This window comes from Argiope bruennichi, chromosome 1, assembly GCF_947563725.1.
Source record: "Argiope bruennichi chromosome 1, qqArgBrue1.1, whole genome shotgun sequence".
Classification (NCBI taxonomy): domain Eukaryota; kingdom Metazoa; phylum Arthropoda; class Arachnida; order Araneae; family Araneidae; genus Argiope; species Argiope bruennichi.
Window position 1 is genome coordinate 13,971,982 of NC_079151.1, and position 25,217 is coordinate 13,997,198.

The window sequence follows — 25,217 nt, forward strand, 5'->3', positions numbered from 1 at the left end:
GAATTTAGTTTACTCTTTTTCCTCCAAGTCTTCTTAATATTACGATTATTAATGGAATTCTCTTTTCTTATAAAATATTGGCTAATTTATGACAATAGATATTGAATTTTTTAACCATAACAGTTTGAAATCTATTATCAGAGAATAATAAGGAACCGAATTCCTGATCGTTTTTTAAAGGCATACATATACGTATGAATAATAATACCTCCTTGCGTTTGCAGCATATCATCTTGAAAATTTGCTCTATATATCCTACTTTACACGAAATTATAAATCTATGAAATATCTAAACATGATTAACATAATACAGAACACATCGTAAAACTCAGCCTTGAAAGGAAGGATATAAAACTAGGGAAAGCAATTTACTGTCAGAAGGTGGGTGGGTGGGGGGATTCAGGAGTATGCGCAATCGTACAGCGTCCTTGAAGGGCTAGAGGAGACTAGATTCTCCAAGTCATGCTAAGCGTCAACTTAACTATTTCTCTAGTAGTTTAATACCAGCCACTCATGGTTTCACAACAGAGCGATAATATTTTATAGTTGCAATTTTTAAATTTTCTGATAATTAAATTTTAAATTTTTTTTGTATTTTTTTTATTTAACTTATATAGTAGACAGTAACTAATTAAAAAAATTTTTTGGACAGCTGAAGAAATTTGTTTTAGTTTAGTTTATGCATTATGAATATGATTTGTAAGTGGGAACTTCTTTTCATATAAACGTTACAATGTAACAATTTCTTATTTTTTCCACTCCATCGTAATATATATAACATTCAAATTATGAAATTAAAAGTGTTTCCATGTTTTATAGTATTTTTATTATGTTTTATAACATGTTTTATTCCGTATACTATACCATGTTTATAGTATTTTTATTATGTTTTATAACATGTTTTATTCCGTATACTATACCATGTTTATAGTATTTTTATTATATTTATGTTATTTACCATGTTTTATTCCGCAACAAATGTTCTGTTGACTGCTTCATTAGCACTTTTGCATATCATTATGTTTACTTTCCTATAAATTCATGTAAATTTTTAACTAAATTATGAAAAAATTGAACCTTTTCTTCTCCTTTCTTCTAACATAATTTGTTCCATGTTTTTAAAGATGGAATTTTGTAATCGTTTCTTTTTTCATTTTTTGATGTACTAGAGTTCTGAAAGTTTGTACGTTTAGAATTCTCGATTGAAATTCAATGTTACCCAACAACAATACAATAGAGTTAAAATTCTCAATATTGGTGAGTGGGAGACAATTTAAAAGAGAGGTGTCGTCGCCAGTGTAGAATTAGTGAAATGAAATTGACAACTATGAGGCTTGCCCGAAAATAATTGTAATTTAGTTTCACAATGGACATTAACTGAATTTTAATCTTAACATATTTTATTTGATTTGCGAAAGTACCTTTAATATTCTAATTTATATAATATTTTAGTACAAATATAGTCCAAATTATTATTTAGAAATGAATATTTTTTATGAGCCCAAAATTTTTTTCCATTAATGTTAATTATAATTCTAAATTACGTAACATGTTTGACTATTTTTCGCCAGATTTCGTAAAAACTGTCATTATAATATGAAATTTGAATTAGAAATTTCTACTTGTTTTCTCTTACCTGCTGTAAAGCCGCCGAACATGTGGTCCAAGATGGTGCTCGGCATTTTCCGAGTCTAGTTATAACAAAATGGAGAAGAAGAGAAAAAGTTAAAGAAGGAAAAAAAAATGGCAATAATTGCAAATGTTTCTATTAAACATAAAATGTAATTGTTCAAAAACTAGCTTCACCAGGTAACGCATAAGGTTAGTGGGAAATGGACACATTATCCAAGACATACAAACGCGATGACTTTTGCTGAGGATACCGACTGCCTAGGTATCAATTTCGTAATTCTATAGTTACTTTTCTTCATATTTCTATTCCTTTCTTCTTTTGTTATTTTCTATTTTCGTAATTTCTTCTTTGATTTATAATGCTTGTATTAACACATTGAATATCATGCTAATTTCTCATGGTTTTTCCGTCTAGCCAGCATGAATCATACGTTGAATATTTTTTAGAAATATTAATTATACCAAACATATTAATTTGTTCTATCATTCATAATGTATTTATTTTATTGAGGTTACCGGTGAGCTTCATAGCCCTGAAATGCCATATTATATTTGTAAAATTATTTTTGTATATTCTATACTGCATTTATTTTTTGACATCATTTTAGTAACGATGATAAAATTAAAAAATTTTAAAACATTGAAAATTTACTCGTTTTATCTTGGCTTCGCCAATCACCGGTGATCTCCATGTCGCTACGAATAGACTCAGTGCTGGTAACAGGTGACCTCCATGGCGTTCAAGTGTTAAAATGAAATTCAATGCAAAGATGATTATTTATTTATTTTTTTATTGCAAATTGTTGAAGATTATAACTGAAAATAGATTAGAACATACTTCGGAAAGCTTTGAAAAAAAATGACAAAACATTCGTATCATTAAAAATAATTAATTTTTTTTAAAAATCATATCACTATATTTGGTCATGTTTTATATCTGAAAATTTCTATTTTCCTCCCTCGATAAATTTATCAGCACCGAAACTGTTCATTGTTTTGTTCTAGAGTAAAATTTGATAAAATAGCGACTGCTATTTATTTGAAAACGCTTGTGTGATAACAGACAGAGTTATTCCAAGATATCGGTGCGGAATGGATCGTTGGAAGGGAAGAGTCGCTCTCGTGACCGGGGCATCAGCGGGGATCGGCGCAGGGCTGTGCAGAGCCCTGGTGCAGCACGGCATGACGGTGGTGGGCTGTGCCAGGAATGTCGATAGGATTAAAGCTATCGCGGAAGAAGATGTTCTAAAAGACGCTCCAGGAAAGCTAGTAGCAATCAAGTAAGTTTCTAATATTATGACTAGTGTTTTATCTGAATATAGATCATAGGAGTATTTCGAAGCCATTTCATTTTAATTTTGATTTAGTTCATTTTAGTTAGATATATTTCTCTCTTTTGAAATTGAGCGGAGTAATTTTGAGACGTGCTTAGAAATATCGAAACGTACAGGGATAACGACACCATTATCTCCATTTTTAGCACAAAAACAATGAGGTGCTTTGAGATTTTTAATATGTTGGAAATTTTCATGAATGGTGAAAATTTGATTTAGTTTAATATTTGAGAACCATAATAAAAAATAGAAATGAATAAACAAATATTTGAGCATTTATTATTAAAAAAAAGAAATTGTATTCAAAACAACGCATAAATTTCTTGAATAATGGATTTAAAATGTGATATTAGTGAGAGATAAACACGTGAGATTTTTATTAATTTTAAACTAAAATCGTGTTCCTGTATTTTTTTCTTTTTCTTTTTTTTTTTTTTTGTACGTTCAGTTCAATGCTTTAATACTGTAAAGTTTTGTATATTTGTTTAACATTTCACTAAGAGAAATATAATTTTCGGTTTCTGTATTTTCAGTTTGTGAAATTAGTTTCATTAACTGAAAACATAGAGATAGTGATTAATCTCACGAATGAAAGATTTGAATTCTTTTACAAATAAATGGACATTAAAAAGTCAAAATGATATTGAATTTTCCTAATGTTATTTTAATTTGAGGGTAAACTTTTTTTTATTTGCATGACTGAATTGTGAATTCTTCTTCCAAGAAATATTGAATGTCCTAGATTCGAAACCAATATAATCTTTTAGTTAGTTTCGCTCTAATTAAGATTTTTTAGAGCTATTCTATTTCAGTTATTATCAGTGTTTTGAAATATAAACTTTTCAGCGCTTGAAGGACGGAGAAACTGTATTAAGAGCGAGAGTTATTAATGGATCGACGGATTCGGCAGTAAAAATGGAAGTAATGAAGTGAATTTTATAGGAGAAGAATAATCACAATAAAATGCTTATCTGTCATTATTAGGTGTTTTAATATCTAATGCTACAAAAGCAAAATTATAACAATTACACAATTCATACAAACTGCAAGTAAATAATTTTCACTGAGTAAGATGCAAAGTGAGCGTTAGAAATGAAAGCGCAGATGTAAATAAACTCCCATTTTGAAAATACTTTAAATTTGTTTATTTATTTTTAAATATATTTCTAATTAATAAACTCAAGCTAAAAAAATTTAAAAAAAGACTTGTGGTATTCTAACTATGCACAATAAAATTTTAAAACTACTAATATATGAAACAAAACTAGATCTCACAGTTAAGAAATTGCAACAACTAAATAAACATACTAAAAACTAAAATATTTCATTTCAAACTCAATTAAAAAATGCCGTGGGACAAAAGCTAAAGTAAAAATGGCTGAAAATAGAACAGCATTAACAAAAGAGCACGAACGATAGATGTAATTAAACAGGTAAATAAGTTTAATATTTCAACGGAAATAAGGACATTGTTATAAATAATGTTTAATTTGAAAAACTGATTAAACAGCCGTGATGTCATTCATTTTTTAAATTCATAAATGGTATGAAATTTTTTTTTATTCAATAATTAGTTTAGAAGATATGGAGAGAAAACGTAAAATATCCCATTCACCATTTCACTCCCTTAAAAGAGCCATTGAAACTTTTTAAAGCACAGTAAACTATTCTACGCAATAAGGAACACGTGTACTAAATTTCTGTCCAATTCATCATAGGTAGTAGAATTGGATAAGATACCAAACAAACAAATGGATTTTTAACTATACATAAAGGGTATCTCTGAATTCATGGGTCAAACTTTAAGGATTAGTAAAAGGCAAAATACATATAAAAAAGTTTTTTTTTATGTATGGGATCGGAAATAAAAAGTATAGGCAGAAAGGAAAAAGGAACCGTTGAGGACCAACGGCCTGCATCCAGTTTTTTTGACATGAAATGAATCACCCGCGGAAAGCTGAAAATTGTGAGATCCCATTTGGCCACAGTTATTCAATATTTTTCTTTCAAAAAATTCATTTTTATTTAAGCTTCGCCCCTAAACTTGTATATCGTCTACTTTAAAAACATTATGCAAATAAAGATTTTTTTTTTTTTTCATTTCCGCAGCATATCTTGTTTTTATCCGCTTACATTTTTTAAATCTTCGACCCGATATTGCTATGCAAAACCCACCTTCTTCGTATGATATCATATAAAGTTTTGTTTATGAATTGAGAAACACCCTGCATATATAGTTTTTTTACGTTTATTTCAGAAGTCATCCTATTGCCACATTTTGTGGGTGATTACTTTTAAATATATTTTTTTTACTTGCTTTCTCCTTACTTACTACTTTGCAAATTATGGAATTAATAAATGTTTGATAAAGTATTATTATACTTCAGGTGCGACTTGACCAAAGAATCTGAGATCCTATCGATGTTCGACGAAATCCGCCAGACAGTGGGTCGTCTGGACGTGTGCATCAATAATGCCGGAATCGGCTTCGATGCCCCTCTGCTTACTGGAAGTACATCGGATTTCAGAAATATACTGGACGTAAGACATTTTTCCATCTCATTATATCTCTTATTACACAATAATAGCATCTAACCATCTATCTATCTGCATCTATGTATATATATATATATATATATATATATATATATATATCACCAAAAAGTATGTTCAGTTACAAGAAAAAGCACATAAAAGAAAGAAATATCCATCCAACAAAAAGTTTAATCGAGAGCAAAAATAGGCTTAACAGTCACGAGTTAAGTAATCATAGTAAGATTTAAGATTAATAAACGGTTTCTCGCCAAGCTCGTCAGACTTGTGCCGATCATCCAAAAACATAAAATCCCGCCATCAAATATGGATACCAGAAATAGTAAACAAACGGCTTTAAGATTGCAATAAAAAATATCACAATTCCATTTGACGATCCATCACCCCAAACTATTTTGGTGACCGTATATTAATCTTAAGTCCAGCAGTAATCGTTGAAAATGACTATAGCAACTGATATTTATATCTTCTAAAAAAATTACCTTGAATTTTTTTTTGTATTAAGACTAAAAGAATTACCTTTTTAATGATATCATTTAGAAAATTTTCCCTTAGTTTCAAAAATACTTTTATTTTAGTTTGATACACTATCTAAAACAATTGCTTAAATGCTTTGATGGAATTAAAACTAATCCATCCATGTATTCAATCACATGTTTTTACCAGTCATTAAACCCGTAACAGAATTTTCACTTCCGCTTTTATTAAGTAATAGATGCGCTTTTTCATGCATAGTAAACTGATTTAATTAAATTCATGTTTCTCAGTTGTACAAAAAAAAAAAAAAAAGGGAAAAAATTTTGGAAAAAAATCCATTCCATATTAATTATTTAACAGCCTAAAAAGGGGCGAATAAACTAGTCACCAAAGACAGCTTGTAAAATATATAATTCTGACATAAGAGTGTATGTAGTTATCAAGGTACTACTAGTACAGAGTTAGGAAGGTACATTTATTAGTATAAAATCATGTCGGTTTGTATTTCTACCCAGGAAGAAGCAATTTCAATAATTAAATTGCCCAAAACACATTAATATCTTTGACAGAGGTTTGGTTAATAGAAACAAATTTCAGATTCTGTTGAAATCAATCAATATTAACTGATTCTCGTTGAACTGAAACTGATCCATCCGTACTGAAAACAATATCCTCTAACTTACTATTTGCTCTACCGTTTGGCAAGTCCATTTTAAACAATCCTTCAACATATTTCTTAATCATTTTTCGCTCTATCTTCTGGATGACGAATTTATGGTTTAAATGTACAGTGAAAAGTTGTAAATTACAAAAGGACATATATAAATATATGGTTATCCCTATTCTATTTTAACATGTCTCTAATAATCTTGTTTTTCCTCCGCAGTTCTTTCATCAAATGATATTTGAAAATCGTTTCAAAAAATTGATATTTCAGTGGTTTCTTTTTTGTTTCATCATAAAATTTTCAACCTTATTCTCACATGTGCATTTTTGTGGTAAAAGATTAAAAATAAACCCTGCCTTTTTAGGTGAATGTTATGGCTCTTTGTATCTGTACCCAACAAGCAGTGAAACTGATGCAAGAAAAAGGCATAGACGATGGACAAATTATACATATTAGCAGGTAAAAAAAATTCATTTCACTCTCCAGCTTCAAAATTTGCTTTCGAAAATTGATCAAATGTAATCTAATTTTTAATTCACAAATTTATTTCCGTTAAAAAAATATTTCACGCTTAGAGTTTCACGTTATTAAACTTTCCAAGAATAGAAAATGAACTGAATACTTTTTCTAAAACTATACAGTTTTAATTCTGTTTAATAAAAAACGTCCTCATCTTTTAGCGTTCGGCTTTGAGCAATGAGCTCTATGTCCGACAGCAACGAACTTTGTCAGAAACTGCTTCTTAAAAATTTTTTTTCGCCTAAAAAGGATTGTAATATACTGGGCGTCCAAAAAATCTTGAACTGATTGTATAAATTATGTAAAACAATAAGATTTTTTTAAAAAAAAATTAACTACTTAAACTAGAGCTGCTTTACTAATAAATCTCAATAAAAAACAGCGTGATAACTGAAAGCTCAGTGTTATTGCGAATAGAGTGCTATACACACACGCACACACACACAAAACCCGATAAGCTTTATTAATGAAAAAAATAATCAGTAATATTTTAAAAATGAAAGTTTGGAAGCTATATTTTGCGATTTTCGTTCAAAATATTGTCAGTGCCTCATGCTAGACAGGAACAATTCAATTACTGCAGGAGTCATTTCCTGGTCGAATCATTTCCTGTTCCTGATCGAATTGGTAGCCCAAGTCTTGCGATTTAACGCCGTTGAACATTTTCTTTTTCTTTCCCAATGGACCGTTTCTCATAAATGTGTCAATGTTTTTACGTAACACAATGTTTTTATGTTTTACGCTCAATTTCTTAATTCAAGGCATGGATGGTCGTGGACTTGTTGTCATAAATCAAAGAAACTATAAAGAATGCTAAAAATAAAGTCCAATAAGGTTAAATCTCATGATCTGAAGACCCTTCTTCTTCTTTCTAATCCTCTGATCGGAATCAGATCAGGTCCATGAGACCATTCGCCTTCAAACCATCAAGGACATTATTGGGGCTATGAAGCAGGTTCTCCCGGGAAAAGCCAATACAGCGAAGCAAATGCTCAGCAATGGCCTCGCTTGAATTGCACTTTGTGCAGATGGGGAAGATCTTGTTCCCACCAGAGAACCGAAGAGTCTTGAGGTGGCCAGATTTAAATCCAGACAGAGCCGTCTGGTCATGTCTAGCACCGCCAAAGCTCAGAGCACCACCAGGGCCAGAGCCAAGGTACCAAGGATGGGAAGGTGGTAGTTTCCAAGATGAGTTGACAAGGGCCTTACTTCTGGAATGCATTTCCTGGAAAGTTAAGGGCTCAGCAGAATTCAGAGTCAGGGATGAACCCTTCTTAGCCAGACTATCGGCAATGTCATTATATTTAAGGTTTACATGAGATGGTATCCATTGAAAATGTATAGCGGAGGACTTGGACATCAATTTTAATTTTTCAAAAACACGGATGCCTCTCTGGTCTACAATATTCCTCCAGTTTTCTAAGTACTGTATGACGCTACGACTATCAACTAGAAGCCAAATCTCACCGATTAATTGGTGATCTAAAGAAAAGCCCAGAGCCATGTCAATGGCTATCAATTCTGAGCCAAAGACGGAACTAAAGTCAGGGTTGCGCTGACTAAGGAAAGTCTCTTCATTGCCGGATTTAATTACAACCCCGCTACCAGTGTGACCATTTTCATCTTTACTACCGTCAGTATAAATCAGTACAGCTTCAGATGGGATATTCTTGATTACTTCAAGAGCAGCTTGTCTTAGAAATTCAGGATGTTGAGAAGATTTATTAGTGTAAGTCAATAGTTCTGTATGGAAGTACACACCAGATAATTTGTCAAGAGGGGAAGTAATAGGCTTTAGAGAGTTAGAAGAAACAATGGGTTGCAAAACATCTAACTTTTCAGCATGTCCAAGAGGACTATACCTCTTCAACCTCTGAGTGTTCTTCCAACCACACAGGAAATTAGCGGTTCGATGTTGAGAACGGTAGCTATAAAGTTTGCTAAAGTACTTTATAAGATTAGGAATACATCTATCCCTCAATGGCTGTAAGTCAGCCTCGTAGAGTACGATGTTGGATGGCGTGCTTCTGCGGAGCCCAGTGATAATACGAGCTGCGCTGAGCTGAACTCGCTCTAGTTTCTGCAAATTGGTATTCGAGGCAACATGATATATTTGAAACCCGTATTCAAGAACTGGGCGAACCAGAGAAATGTATGTAGTTCTTAGGGTTTTAGCATCTGCACCCCAGTAACGTCCAGAAATAAACTTCATAACGTTGAGGCGAATTTTAGCCCGGTTAACAAGTGAGTCAATGTGTTTATTGCAAGAGATCTCAGGATCAAGAATAAATCCAAGATATTTAGGGTTTTTTTCACAATGTAAAAGTAAAGAGTTCATATAAATTCTGGGACTATAATTAAATAGCTTCCTATTAGTCGTAAAAAAGCCTGTAATAGATTTACCAGGATTGAAATGAAGTTTATGGTCCTCCGCAAAATCCAGAATATTCTGTATTGATTGGTTTAAGCTTGTCTCAACAACATCAATACATGAACCACTACACCAAAGAACAATGTCGTCAGCAAATAGTCCAATCTTGCAGTCACCAGGGATCACAGATTCCAATCCAGAGATGTAAAGGGCAAAGAGAGTTGGGATCAAAACAGAACCCTGGGGCACACCCTGTCTGGAACGATAGTAACTTGAAAGCGTGCCATTATAGTTGACTCTAAAAAATCTATCTTTAAGGAAGTTGTTAATCCATGAGAGAGCCCGACCGTCAATAGCAAATTTTTCATATAACTTATTGATTAACTTATACCTCCATACTTTATCAAATGCTTTATCCAAGTCCAACAAGACTGCAATAGTATGGTTGGTCGGCTTATTATTATGGGCATCTCGCACATGTTGGGCAAAATATAAGATTTGGTCTTGAGTACCATGCCCCCTCCTAAATCCATATTGTTCACTCGGCAAAAGATTATTAGTAGCCAGGTGAAAGTTGATACGATTCAAAAGCAGTTTCTCAAAGAGCTTGCAGACAAAATTTGTCAGTGCAATTGGACGATAACTGTCTGGGATGCCTGCAGGTTTATTAGGCTTCCTAATGGGAATTACAATAGCACTTTTCCAATTTCTCGGTAGCCTGCCAATTTTCCAAGAATGGTTAAAAATATCGAGTAAAAGTTGCTTTCCGCAATCACCAAGATGAGCAATCATCAGCCCATGCAAACCGTCAGGTCCCGGGGTTTTTGCAGGATCTACTTGTTTCAAGACCATTTCCAGTTCTTCACGATCAAAAGGATCATTAAACAAAGGGTTTTTTGATTTAACCTGGCGGCAGCGATGCGCTGTTTTCCTAGCCTGGACTGCAATAAATTTATCGTCCTGCACAAACTCAAGATCGTTAGCATGACAATAATGCCTGCCAAGAGTATCCGCCGAATCCCGGTCATTTAAAGGTAGAGAGGTGTCTTTTGAGTCGATACAATTCGATTTCTCGTATTGTGGTTGTTCTCTATCAATAGCTTTAGCCAATTTCCATAACTTTGTGTTTGAGGTCCCAACATCTATGTTCTCACAAAATTCTGTCCATCTCTTTCTTCTTGCACTAGCGTATAACTGTTTAATTTCAGCATTCACTCTGTTGAGCTCTATTCTGACAGATATATTGTTGTGTTCAAAGAGTTCCCTAGAAAGATCATTTCTCTTGAGAATAAGAGGCTCCACCACAGAAAGGTCATCCGCAAAGTTTCGATGGTGATCCTTAATGTTTCCTCTAGGAATTGCAGCTTTGGCTGCACTAATGATGGTTTCTCGGAAGAAAGACCATTGCCCCTCCAACTCAGTGCAAGGAGTTACCTGTTCAAAAGCCTGCGCAATTTTAGTACCATAGAGGTCCCAGTCCGCCTTTTTGAAATTCCAATACTTTCTCTCAACTACTTTTGCATCTGATGACTGATTTAATTCAATTAGAATAGGTAGATGATCACTTCCTATATTCTCTAATACTTCCCATTTGCATGTGGGAAACAGATCGGCACTAACAAAAGAAACATCTAAAGCCTCGTTTGTTGCATAGTTATATGAACTATGAGTTGGAGAACCATCATTTATACACATGAATGCTTTATCGTCGATAAAATTTGAAAGATCAACACCAATCTGGTTACCTGTAGAACAACCACAAGAAGTATGTTTGGCATTAAGGTCTCCTAAAATAAATGTCTGTTCGTCAGTGACGAGAGATAGGCCATCGCACAATCCTCGCCCGTTTGGAAGTAAGTAGGTGTTGAAAATCTTTATTGGTTCTCCATTCCAATTCAGAGAAATACCCTGTATTTCAAGATCACAGTCATTATGGAGTTGACCGATATTGATGACCTGGAAGTTTGCCTTACGTATTAGAAGGGCCAAGCCACCACCTCCTCTATTCAATCTATCTTTACGAAAAATATTGAATCCCTTTAGTTTCAACTTAAAGGCAGTCTTGTATTTAGTTTCTTGCAGAGCAATAATTTGTACTCTGTGTTGATCTGCTAGTTTCAAAAGGTGGTCAAGTTTAGCTCTAGTAGCGCTAGTACAGAGCCCATTGATATTACATTGCAATATTCTCAAAGGCATAGTTTGTTTAGTTTTGGGTGGAGACTGTAACACATTAATCGGTCTGGACCCTCTGCCTAAATCCAGATCGCGTCCCTTGTTAACCCGCGCGACGGACGATGCGGTATTAGAAGCTAAAGGCGAATCCATCATGAACAAAAGGGAAAGGGGGACGGCTTCAATTGGTAGCAAACTACCTAGAGCACCCAAGAAAGGTAGAAGTCCGACTTTGCTCTTTTCTCCTCCTAGCGTTAGCTGGATATAATGGAAGGGCCTTCACGCCTTGGGTGGCCCTACCAGGAGTAAACTCCCGACGTACTTCACCCATTCCATCCAGAGACACCCCCCAGCCACGGTGAGGCCGCTAGGTAGGACTTTGGGGGGGGGGGGTGAAGACCCAATTCTCATCACCAAAACGGGAAATGACACGACCAGGAAATGACTCATGAAGTATGATTGAATTAGCTCTCGGGCTGTATGACATAGATCATATTTTGAAAGAAAATCGCGAACTGCAGTTGCCAAACTTTCATTATTTTTAAAATATTGCTCGCTAATGAAAACAAGTTATTCTTTGCGCAGCGCTCCATTTGTAATAACCCTGAATTTTCAACTGTCAAACGTTTTTTTTTATTATTATTATTTATTAATAACAAATGGAGTAAAATTGAAATCTTACGTAAATTTTGGGACACTCTATATAAACTGAATTGCCACAACTATGCATTTTTGTCCTCAAAAGAAAAGCTTTTTATACAAAAATAGCTGGAGAGGAAGCAATGGAAAATATTCGATATGATACGAATTTTTCTTCAGAAAATTTGGTATTTGTTATTCAAGGCATAAAAAGGAGGTAAATGGAATCATGAAAAACTATATTTCGCCTGCATTTCTCCATTTTGTTATTTTTAAGTACTTGGTTCTACAGAATTTGAAAATATTACAGCTTAAAATGACACGGAATAATCAATCTCGTTTCACTTTCAGCATTGTCGGACACAAACTACCGAATCCCGGAATGGGAGCCTTTTTCTACTGCGGCACCAAATATATGGTGCGAGCTCTCACCGAAGGTCTCAGAAGGGAGCTGAAGACCACCAAGAGCCACATTAGAGTAGGGGTAAGGCAACTTTGATTACTTTTATTATGGAATACATGAATTGAATAATTATTTCAATAGAAAAGAAGAGTAGTACAAGTCCAAATTCTGTCTCTGTTTTCGAAAATGCAGATCTAAGTACTCAATGTAATAGCTGTACTACTTTAGATTCTTTTGATGGCTTTCAAATATTTGAATGAGTACGGAAGAACAGTATTTGTTTCAGATCAAAGGCATATATATCTTGATTTGGGAATTTTTTACAACTACTAGTCTTCTTCTCGCCGATTCTTTTGTATTAACAATATGAAGAGTGACTAAAAATTCTTGAAGAAACTAACAGACAATTACTGAGTGCTAGAGTTTAATGTTTTCAATAACAACAATCGAAAGAAACGAACAAGAAAATTTTAATTTCCTTGTTTTCTATACACCCTTCACTTACAATTCAATTAAACTTACAATCAATTACAAAATGTTCATGTATCAGTAAAACAGCTAAAGTCTTTATTCTTCCCATGTGACTTACTCTCATGTAGTAAGTCACATGGGAATCTGTCATGAGTATTCTAGGTATTTTCTAGGTACTCTTTAGGTATTCAGTACCTAGTATTTCGGTACATATGAATTACCATTTCACATTTCTCAGCTACATGGTTTCATTGTCGTCTTTAACCGCGAAGAAAAATGTGCACACATCCATAAATAGTATATCAGGAGTATAATAAAAGATATGCTTGGTAAAATATCTGTAAGCGGGTTACAGGAGCTGTCAGACATCCATTATTTGCATATAAAAATACAGAAAATTTCAAAAAAGTGGAACAAGTGTTTATTTAAATATCGTTATTAGGAGTATAGTTACTAATTCAAAGTTTCATGAAATGAGCTGAACAATCGTAAGAAAATACGTTGGTTTCTGTAGTTTATAATAAAAAGTGCAAATTTTATAGAACTCCCACAAAGTCGATTAATAAAATGTTTCTTTAACATTTATTTACGAATGCACAGAATTCCATACTTCTATCTAAAATTAGATTTTATAAACATCATCCATTCGTTCATACCTCAATTCTGGCGTTTGAATGAATCTTCCATCTCATATTTCTGGGATAATATACATGTTACAATACATCTTAAAAAGAGAGTATCAGAAAGTAATAACACATTTATTAATTTTTATTATATTTTAAAAATTGGTGTAACATATTAATTAAAAATTTTACGACACTTGATCAATATGAATGCTTCAATACTTTTAAAAAGTTGTATTCTTCATATATACTTGAATACATATACATCTGTTTTATGATTACATTGAATGATGTACTATTAGACAAATATTTGCTTGTGAATAAGTAAATATTTCTCTGTTAAGATATTAACAATACTAAAGTAAAGTTCCCTTTAAATTTATGAATTAACATATCTCTACACATTTTTCTAGAAAAAAGCGTGAAATTTGTATATGCATAGATAAGTGCAAGTGAAATATTTACTAATTGACTTTATATATTACACTTTTACTATACACACTTTCACATTATAGAAGCCGTATGAAAATTTAATTTTTGTAACTTTTTACTATCAACTTCTACAGAAGTCAAAGTTTATTTATACAAATCTCCACCTTATTTAATGAAACTTTGTAAATAGAAGGGTATATCTAAATGCAATATTTAGAGAAATAAACGCATTTTCCTTTTTTCTTGGATACACTGCATATTACACATACACATGCGGTAAAATATGTTCTAGAAAAATCTACACATTGTTTTCAGTAGTTGCAGAAAAAAATATTTTTTTTATTATTATGTTGTCATATATATATATATATATACTTATAAATGTTTTTCATATAACTTTCTGCATACAACAGGACATAATTTTTATCCTCAAAAATCGTTGGGCATATAATCTTTCTTAGAGCTGTGTAAAATGTCATCTCATCAGTATGCATACTGCTACATATATAAGTGCCATTTAGATTATATGAAGTAGAGAACTTTTTCTCCCAAAAATACAATTAAATATGATATTATAATAGCATTTACAGGGTGTCCTACAAAATAGGCAGCATCTAATTTTCACAGATTCGAATAGAACACGTCAAGACCAGTATTTTGATGAATAACATAGGGAGTCCCCGAATATAGCGTCATAGTCTAATTAAGGTGTGAAAATTTCAAGACATGAAAACAAAACCAAGTAAGAATAACTATTTATTGAGAACTATTCGTAATCGAATAGATTTTCGACATGTCGGCCGTTCGAACAAATAAAATGGCAAAGTTTGGAATCGAAGTTCTCAATTGTTTTCTGCAAAATATCTGTTCCAATTTCCTTGACCTTGGTTTCAATTGTTGCTCTCAAGTCAACTAATGTCGAGAGTTGTATGAGATACACTGTGTATTTCAAACGTCCCCATAAAAAAAGTAGCACGGAGTTAAGATCCGGGGTGGAAGATGGTCATTCTCTACTATTATTTGTTTCGTAAAGAAATCCAACTCGATCAGTCTATGGTAAAAATGTTCAGCTAAGAGATCGAAGTTTCAAGAGTTCGGTGAGGTCTAGCACTATCTTGCATAAACCAATAATCGCTTATCTTGTCTGTTCTGTGCCATACAAGAATAGAATGTCACTGTCATTCAAAACTTTCACTTTCTGAACTTTAGGCTCTGTTTTCTTGCACGCATCTCTTTTTTCCCTTCACAGTTTCGCTAGCACATTGTACAACACAGTACCGGTTTTGTTCATTCTTTCGTACGTTCTTTTTTTTTCCGTGCCATTTATGTTGTGGTGATTGCTGAATTTTTTTTTCACCACACTGCGATATGATTGCAATTCATGATAAGTCAGTACCATGAAAACACGTTCAATCGAATATTAGCTCATTTCAGAAACATAACGAATATGCACAATACACAGAATTTTTTTAGTGAATAACGCGCGACTCATTCTCATCAAACCTATTTTCACGCCTTATATGCCGCTGCAGGAATTTGCATATTCACTTGCAGACACGCTTTTCCTCTCAATGGTTGCCACGAATTTGGATAATCACCTAGGAAAACTTCCATTTTGGCAATTGTCGTATGCAACATAATTTGGAATACAAACTGTCGGATTCATAGTTAACCTTTTCATGTAATTAGACTATGATGCTATATTCGGGGACCCCACATGTTAGATATCAAAATACTCGTCTAACGTGTTTGACGCTGCATACCTTGTGGAACACCCTCTATTAATATTGTGCTATATTAGTGTGTCTTTTAAAAATGTAAATATTTATTCATTTGTAAAAATGTTATATTCTATTAAAAATGTTAATGCATTTCATTTTCAGTCTATTTGTCCCGGTGTTGTAGAAACGGAATTTTTCGCCAATTACTCGAGGATTCCGGTTGCAGATGCTGCGGCTTTCTTTAAATCATTTGAACCGCTGCGATCTAAAGACATCGCCGATAGTGTTCTCTATATCCTGAGTGCACCACCCCATGTAGAAGTGCACGACATTCTTGTTCAGCCAATAGACCATTCCATTTGAAAAGAAAAGTTCCACGTTTCAAGACTAAGATATGTAAATTTCAAAATGATAAGGATAAATATAGACCTCAAATAAAGTCATGAAAGAAATTTGATTTGAAGTTTAAGTGAGAAGTCTAAATATAAAATATATACGATATATAAAAATATATTCTTACTGATAAATAATGACTTGAGCTCAGTACTAATGGCGCCAGAGAATCTTAAAATACTGAAAGGTATGATGTTGAAAATGGACAGTATTTTGCCAAAAATTTAAAGTTTAAGAGTGTGTATAACAACAAATACGAATTATTACCCATTGATCGCTGAATTAAAATAAAAGTCGAATATAATTGCACAGTTTTAGTCATTGAGATGAGGAAGTTTCTTGAATATGAAAGGGCAATTTGCGTGGGTTTAAAAGTGGTTCACTCTCTCTTTGATTAAGGTGAATGTATGAAATGTCTTTGCTTCTTGTGCTTATTTAAAGAAATGTATTGCAACCTGGGTTTTCTAAGTGAATATTATTCTCAGCCTGAATCTCTGCCTCCCTTCCAGGTTTGAACCACTCACTTGAATTCACCTTGTATGACAAGATCGAGCTGAGTCAACTCTAATCTGCGGTAGGTTTGGCTTAGAAAGCATTCTTAAGGATGAAAAAAATGTGTTAAATCTGTACTGTTAAATATTGACATGCATCCGTTCATTGAGGAAGAAAGTTTCCCATCTGCCATTAATCCAATTTACGACATAGATATATCCATTCGTGCATGTATTAGGATATCAAGAATCTCAATGGACGGTCTATATTTTGGAACCTTTCAACTCATTTGTTTATGGATTCATAAAGATGTAAATATTTTTAAATTATTAAATAAGGATATATTCAGAAAACAATGGAAAATGTATGCAATAAACATATTGAATTAATTATAAATAAGAGAAGTAACATAAAATGAGTAGTTTTCTCAACATTTACATTTTTTTTAATGTGCCGGAGTTGGTTCCACTCACTTTCAGTCAACGCATGCATACAGCGGGAAGAAATTGGATTTTACAAATATTATCAACGCAAAAGAATCCAAGATAGAAAATATCATGGTGACTAGCAAATGCAGTAAAATATTTTATTTAAATTCAAATAATGGGTAAGAGACAAAAAGTAAACAAGTCATCACCAACAAGAGATATAACATAAAATTCTTTAGCTCTACTGTTACATTTAGTTAGTTAATTGTTTTGGCTAGTATAATCATCATGGAAAAAGTACAACACTTTGCGTTATGACGAGTTTATTCGTCAGGAGTAATATGTAGTGACAATTGGTAGTTTTAATTACAATAGAACCTTAAACATATTCGTAAATTTCAAGTGTTTAAAATATTTTGAAGCCAAGTCGAAGTCAATGGAACAAATAAAAGATTATTAATAATTTTTATAAAAATATAACAGTATATGATATGAATTGTTTTTCTTAAATGTATCGCTGTGTTGTTTAATCATCCAATTTTTTATGTTTCTTTTCGTTCAAATGCAAAAAATGTATGCTAGTTTAAGCAAATAAATAAATGTGATTATTGAAATTGTTGTTACTTTTCAATAATCTCAGCATGGTTTTTGAAGACAGCACATTTATTGGACATAGAAAACGAAAAGAAAATAACACAGGTATTGACAATTACGCACACTGCATCTTGTTCGCGGGAGGAATGGTGCCGGAACGAAGCGCTAGAAGCGTAGTCACACAGATATTCCTACGCGAGAAAAATAAAAAATAAAAGTCATTTCATCACGACATAATTTCATATTTCATATGCTCTGTGTTTGTTGAGTATACTCGTCATCGCTACATTTTTGCGACACAATTCAGATACTCATTTTCCGATGAAGTCGGAAGAGTTAACTAGTAAAAGAAAATTTTAGGCTGTCTGCGAACTATTACAAGCATGGAAGATTCAGCGAAGACTTTTAATGTTTGAAACCAAAAGAAGAAAATATTTTTAAAATGCATGCATTAGTATAAAAAAAGTTCTTTAATATATGAAATGATCCGACACTTTAAAATAATCATCACATATCAAGTATATTTTGAGGATAGAAATGAATGAAAGTAAATTTTGATCAATCTTTGATTCATGCTTAGAGAATTTAAATGCGAGAAAGTGAATTCAATTAAAGCGATGTTTGTTAAAACATCAAATGTTTAATGTTCAACAAAGAATTGGATCCTTCTAGATTACAAGCACTGATTGCCTGAATATGTGTAAGTGATTGGTTGTGAAAATCTGTAAAAGTGATTGAAAGTGTGTAGAATCTATGCAAGTGACTGTGTTGATACATCAAGACGATCGATTTTCTGCACCCTCGGACATTTAAGAGTTGTATTTACAATAGCTTTTTCCAAAAGTTTGAAGAAAAATAACATTTCATATTGAAGCAACTTTCATTGAACGAATTTTTGAGACCAAGAAAACTGAGGCGTGAAAATATAAAAATATTCTCGTTAAAAATAAAAATATTATTAAAAACAAACAATAAACATTTATTAGTGGAATTAGATATTAAACATTACAAAAAACATTAAAAACACTTTCGAAAAAAAGTATTTTTAATTCCAATAAAAATTAAAAACTTCTAAAATTCAAGGAAAAATACTCTGAAACTCAAAAAAATTTCCTTATTCAGCTTGCTTCAACATATGTCAGCACGAGTGATATCTTTTATCTTACTAGCTAAAACTGACCATCAGTTAATTCACAATAATTAATAGTTGCGAAAAATTTCAATTAATTAATGTTACTTGTCCTTAAGGGTTTCCACGGCAAATTGTTTTTAAACTTCAAATTTTGATTAATAGATGCATCATACCATTTTAAAAACCTTACAGCGTCCCATTCATTCATATTTCCTTAATTTTCTGTCTATATATTTGCATATATAATTATATTAAAGAAAAGAACAGCAGTGTCTAAAAATGCTAACTTTAAAATTGTTTCACCATTGCTAGCTTCTGAAGTTAAATTGTTAGTACAACAAATTTCAAGAAATTTTAAAGCATGCTTTATATTGATACTCATTCAAAATGAAAAATAAGCCGAGTCTTCTTATCTTGATCAATCGAAAAAAGCACCCCCTAAGATGAATTATTAAAAATGTAAAATGCTTCGAATTGTATGTCAAGAATCAAGTATACTTTTGTAAAGTATGCCTAAAATATTTTTTAAAAAATTATCCAAAAAGGCAAGAAAATTATATATCAAAAAATTGGTATCATTGAAAGAATACTTTTTAAAATTTTAAGCTAATAAGCTTTATGGAAGGAAAAAGGTCATTCTTACTGAAACAAGACTACATTCTGCAATCAATAAATATTCTGCAATTGTTTTAGTATTGAAGGAAAAAAAGTGTTCCAAACGCAGAGTGAATTTAAATAGTGCAAGACAAATTAATCAAAACTAACTAAATCGAAGAATATCTTTTCATAAAATTAATAAAACTTTTAAAAATAGCCTATATGAGAATTTTATTCTTCATTTGAGATCAAGATACTTTCCATATCTTAAAAGAGAGAGAAAAAATAAGATCTTAAAGTCTTCTTTAAAGACAGAAATAAGAACAAAATAAATAATACAAATAGTAAGCTTGTGAAATGGAATGAGATTGAAAGGCTAACATCATTTCGAGAAATTTCATCAAAAGGCTGAAATAAATTGAAATACCAAAAAAAACATTCAAAATTCTTCAAAGACAATATAAATAAATAAATATAAAATTAATCTATTCTTTTTCCGAAAAATTGGAGATTTGTAAGCGATGCAGAGAGGAAGAGCTTTTCCACCGTTGTAACAAATGATTAAGTATTTGTGTTACTCAACTAATAAATATTACTTCAAAAATATGACAAATTAAGTTTCATGGTGCTCTATTGTCATCGTTTTTCATTTCGTAATTTGGGAGTTTAAGGACCATCACTCAGGAAATTGTTATCTGTAGAAAATAAATTTTATACTATCTTAAAAATGAGATAGTGCCACATTTTTAATGCCCTATTATTTATCTTCGATTTACGCAATCAGAATAGTTTACATTATATCCTGTTAAAATATACCCAATATATTTTAACAGGATGTAATGACTATTTTCACCGTGAATAAATTAAAACACAATTTAATTAACAAATTACATAACATTTAATTTAGTCATGAACGGAAACACATGGACCTTTGTAACGTATACGTATCTTCGTTATTATCGAAACAAAGGGGCAACATTTTCGAAAACTAACAGGAGTGGTGTTTCCAAATCTATCTCATAATAAATAAAAATGAGCAGAAAAAAAATTTCAAATAAAATTTTAAAAAATTAGTAGCTGAAAATTCGATAGGTGTCTACACTATAGATGTTAAATCTGTGTACTGAATCTCATCTATCCAGCTCTCTTCGTTTTATAATTAGGAACAGACTTGTTCTGAGCAGAATTTGCTCAAAATTTAGTAGTAATCTACAAGATTGGTGTAAAGATTAGATACCGAATTCATCTCTCCAGCTCAAGGTGAGTCTGAGTTATCTTTGTCAGAGACAGACAGGCAAACACGTGCATTTCTAAAAAGAGATCTAAAGCTTGAAGTTTCGTTAGAAGCTCGAGTTCTAATTTTTTGATGATTACAACAATTTGATGATTACAACTTCGTATACGAAAAAGTAAAAATGTGAAAGCATTCTTAAAACGCGCGAATACGGATTAAAAGTATGCAATTAAAATGCTTATTACTTTTGTACTTTTTAATGTGATTGTACTTTCTAATGTGTACTATGTTGGATGTGCAACTTGGATGCTTTTCGCTTTACACATTTAACATAATCTTTAATCATAAATGTATTTTTTTAAAGATGTGATTTAAGCCAGGAATCGGACATTTTGAATCTTTTTTTAGGAGATTCGACAGACTTTCGGCCACCTGGACGTTTGCATCAATAATGACGGGTTAGGCCTCACCGGCTGCATCGAGGAGTGGAGGAATATGTTGAATGTGGGCAACATATTCCTCCATTTCTTCCATTGCTTTAATGAGGGTTAACGAATTCTGTTGCTGCATCACATATGCTTGCTTTCGTTACAAAAGAATTAGAGTTTTTGAAAATTTTAAGGGATTCTCTTAATAGCATCAATCGATTAATAAATTAGTCAGACGTACATTCACAAATCTTTTGGATTTTTTATAAACATCTATCATTGTTATATTGTTTTAGATAAAGAGCCACAGATGCTTACAAAAATAAACAGGCAACAAATTAAAGACTGCCTGCGAAATGAACTCGCACGTTCAAGAGAAGAATTTTGCTTACAGAGTGATTCCGAACTCATGGCACAAACCTTAAGAGATAGATCAGGACAATCTATCAATTATTTATTGTGTAGGGATGTAAGGTAGCAATTGACACGGGGAGTTTCAAATTCAGAAAATAGGAGATGACAGAAAAGATAGAGAGTTTTGGGGTGCGATGATTTGAACGTGGTGAAAGAGTATTTTGGCCACGTCAATCTCCTGATTTAAAAGCCTCGATTTCTCTTTATGGGAACATGCGAAGAATTTTGTATTGTGTATCTCGTTGCCTGAATATCCGCAGCTTCCTCACGTGTAGGTGAGATATCTAGCATCTTTGAACATATGCGCAAATCGCCGTACCAACGCATTACTTGTTGTTTAAGCATGTTTACTGTTGGTGAACGCAATTTTGAACTGTTATTGTAAACATTGCACTTGACAACAACGTAGTCAATAAACACTTTGACATTTCTTTCATTTCTTATTTCTTGTTTTTACCGTAAAACATCTCATAGAAAACATTTCTTTACACTAACTTCAAAATTACGAATACAAAATTTGCTCCTTTTGTTAGATTCCTATTAAAATAAATTAATAGTAATGAATTTAGAGGAAATAGAATGTATTATTAGAATAATAGAGAAATTTTGGTATAAAAGTACAATATGACAACGAGAGGAAAATCAGTTTAGAAATTACTATGAAATTTTTATCTGTATAGAAAGAAATACAAAAAATGGAGTGGAAAAAAGAAATATTAACAAATAGTATTATTTGCTGCTACTTCAACTGATTTTTGTAATCTTATTTTCAGGTATCTAATCCATTTAATATAACGAAACGAATATTTATAATTTTAGTCTCTGGACGAATGAACGTCCAGGCGACCGTAAGACTTTCGGTCGCCTGGACGTTCTTATCAACAACGCAGGACTGAGTCACAATTCTCCACTTCTCAGCGGTACCACTGCAGAATTTAAGAATATGCTAGATGTGAGTCATTTCCTTGCTCTTTCAATTATTTTCAATTTTATTTATCAGGGTAAATCTATTACAACTTTCTATCAATTCTACCATATTTCTGAAAATTTGCTTTAATGGAAGATTTGAGTATCTTGGGCATGCATAAAACTATTTCTGTCCTAAATAACTTGGACAAAATATTGTGAAATCAATATTTATAATTCACCTGCACCAAACGAACATTTGCTGCAAGGAATTTTTGCATTTAAGTTATGAAATATTTTGCATTCATTTCTTAATTTATATTATTTTTTGTACTTTTCATTATAAGATTTGAAACATTTGCATCAAGGTTTTGTATCAATACATTGAATGAACCATATATATATATACACACCTTTGCCATGTGCCGAGAGAGAATAGTACCTGTGCACTGAGCTGTATAAGGTAAGTCAACCATCTAACTCTCTGACCCGCCCGAAGGCACACGGATTTAAACCATAAAACTGAATGACCGGACCGCCGCAACAGCAATTGGCGGGAACTGTGGTTGAGTCCTAAGGGCCGTCACCGGCCACCTTATACCGAAGCTATATAAGGTAAATATTTTCTATAAATTGTTTACATTAATAAATTTATTTTAAAATATTCTTTTATCCTCCATTAGGCAACTATATGACTTTGTATCTCACGAAAGCTTCGCGCATTGGTAAGAAAGTTTTTGCCTATCATTAAGACCAACATGCTTTCTGTTTCTATCAAGACAAAAATTGAGTCTCCAATTGTTCCCTGTTCATAATACTTGACAACATCTCATCTCACATTTGTAAACAAAAAGGACCAGAATGCCGGGTGTGTTCTGATATTAATTAGATTATGTGTCGCTTATTCAAAAATTTAGATTTGGGTCACATATGATGCGTCAATGCTTGATAAAGAAACTATCGCTATTTTTGGCCTGGTTTACACCCATAAAACTACAGACATTTTAAAGTTTTTTGACTTGATGACATTTACCATAAATAATAGCTTTATGCGGAATAACGAATTCAAGAAAGTGAAGTCACGATTGAAAGTGGATGTTAGCCGGTGAATAGTGAATATGTGAAGCGCCTGTATGCTACTAATCTCTTCCAAAGCAAGGAACAATTGATATTACAGGCTAATGCTAATTTGAATTCATCTAGTTTAGAGTACACCCTATGCTTAAGTGAGATGAAGAAGACTCTTTACTAGTTATACAAATATCACAACTTGGGAGAATTTTGTTACTTGAGTTATTTCAGCAGTAAACTTTTCCAGTTAAACAGTAATTTTTGAAACTATTTTACTCAATATAATTCCATGCGTAAATCAAATCATATTGCAGAACCTTGGTGTTTCCAAAGGTTATTATCAGAATATTTTTATAAAAATTGGATGAAACTAAAGAAAGACAAACCGGAAAAATCTATGTTTGGTACAAGGACCACAGTACAGTTCCTGAAAATTGCAAATGATGAGTAGACTACAATCGAAACTCAAATTTTAGCTTGAACGCTTGATAAATATAATTTTTTCGTATGTTTTAATAAATAAAAAGAAGCCTTTGTAAGAATCAAATTCATTTCTTATGTCATTCGAACTCAATAGTCGTAACAGTAAAATATCGATTCCAAAGTGTATGCCTTCTGCAATTTCAAATGTAATTTTTGTTTATTTTTTTCTTTGTTTGACATTTTCTATGATACTTTCCATAGGTTAATGTATTGGCTCTATGCATTTGCACCCGGGAAGCTGTAAAACTAATGACAGAAAAGAGAATAGATGATGGGCAGATCATTAACATCAGCAGGTAAAGTTCTTTCATTACGTTTCTGCTGTTCAATCTGAGGCATACTAATTAAGAAATATAAGATCTAGACGCAAAACTCTTCTTTAAAGAAAAATTGATTCCGTTAATCATTTTACATTGCTTATATCACAGGATATAACTTTTCTCAATAAATTATATCTTGCAATACTGATATGCACAAAATACGCAAAAGCAAATAAGGTAATTCCACATAATCAAAAAGATATATTAATCCATATCAGTGTCGCAATCATCTAACGCGCTTAGATTTTATTCTATTAAGATACTAAACAATAAGATAATTGTCATCATAAAAGGTTTTCGAATTTCTCTTGTGTTTTAACCCTTCCGGCCATAATGGATTTATCCCTATGATCCCTGACGGCCCGATATCGCCCTGTTCGACAGAAGCCCGACTCAGGAGTTTTGGAGTGGTTAAATAATTTAAATGAGTGCTCGTCGAGAAATACCTTTCACCCCTTCAACACATTTAACCGCCCCAAAGCGCCTGAGTCAGGCCCCTGTCGAATGGGGCGATATCGGGCCGTCAGGAATCATAGGGTTAAATGAGCGCTCATCGAGAGATCCAAAAGATTAGATTTCATCCGCTATTGGGTAAATACATCCTACTTTTATATGAGTTATCGGTGAAATAACCTTTTTCTATATGGAATTTAAAATTTTAATCATTCAAAAGTCGGGTCGAAAGATTAAGGATTGCGTGACTTCAAAGAT

The 25,217-nt window shown here is 32.4% G+C and overlaps 1 protein-coding gene across 1 annotated transcript in view; it reads left to right on the forward strand.

The window, feature by feature from the left end:
• The first annotated feature begins 677 nt into the window (after positions 1-677).
• The window catches only part of LOC129962394 (uncharacterized), a 44,643-nt gene continuing 20,103 nt past the window's right edge, over positions 678-25,217 (forward strand). The window contains exons 1-9 of the mRNA XM_056076151.1: positions 678-699; positions 2,696-2,912; positions 5,354-5,507; positions 7,028-7,122; positions 12,716-12,848; positions 16,177-16,375; positions 21,609-21,786; positions 22,546-22,678; positions 24,388-24,482. Coding sequence (XP_055932126.1) covers positions 687-699; positions 2,696-2,912; positions 5,354-5,507; positions 7,028-7,122; positions 12,716-12,848; positions 16,177-16,375; positions 21,609-21,786; positions 22,546-22,678; positions 24,388-24,482 — 1,217 coding nt within the window. The 5' untranslated portion in view covers positions 678-686. The remainder of the gene's footprint in view (positions 700-2,695; positions 2,913-5,353; positions 5,508-7,027; positions 7,123-12,715; positions 12,849-16,176; positions 16,376-21,608; positions 21,787-22,545; positions 22,679-24,387; positions 24,483-25,217) is intronic.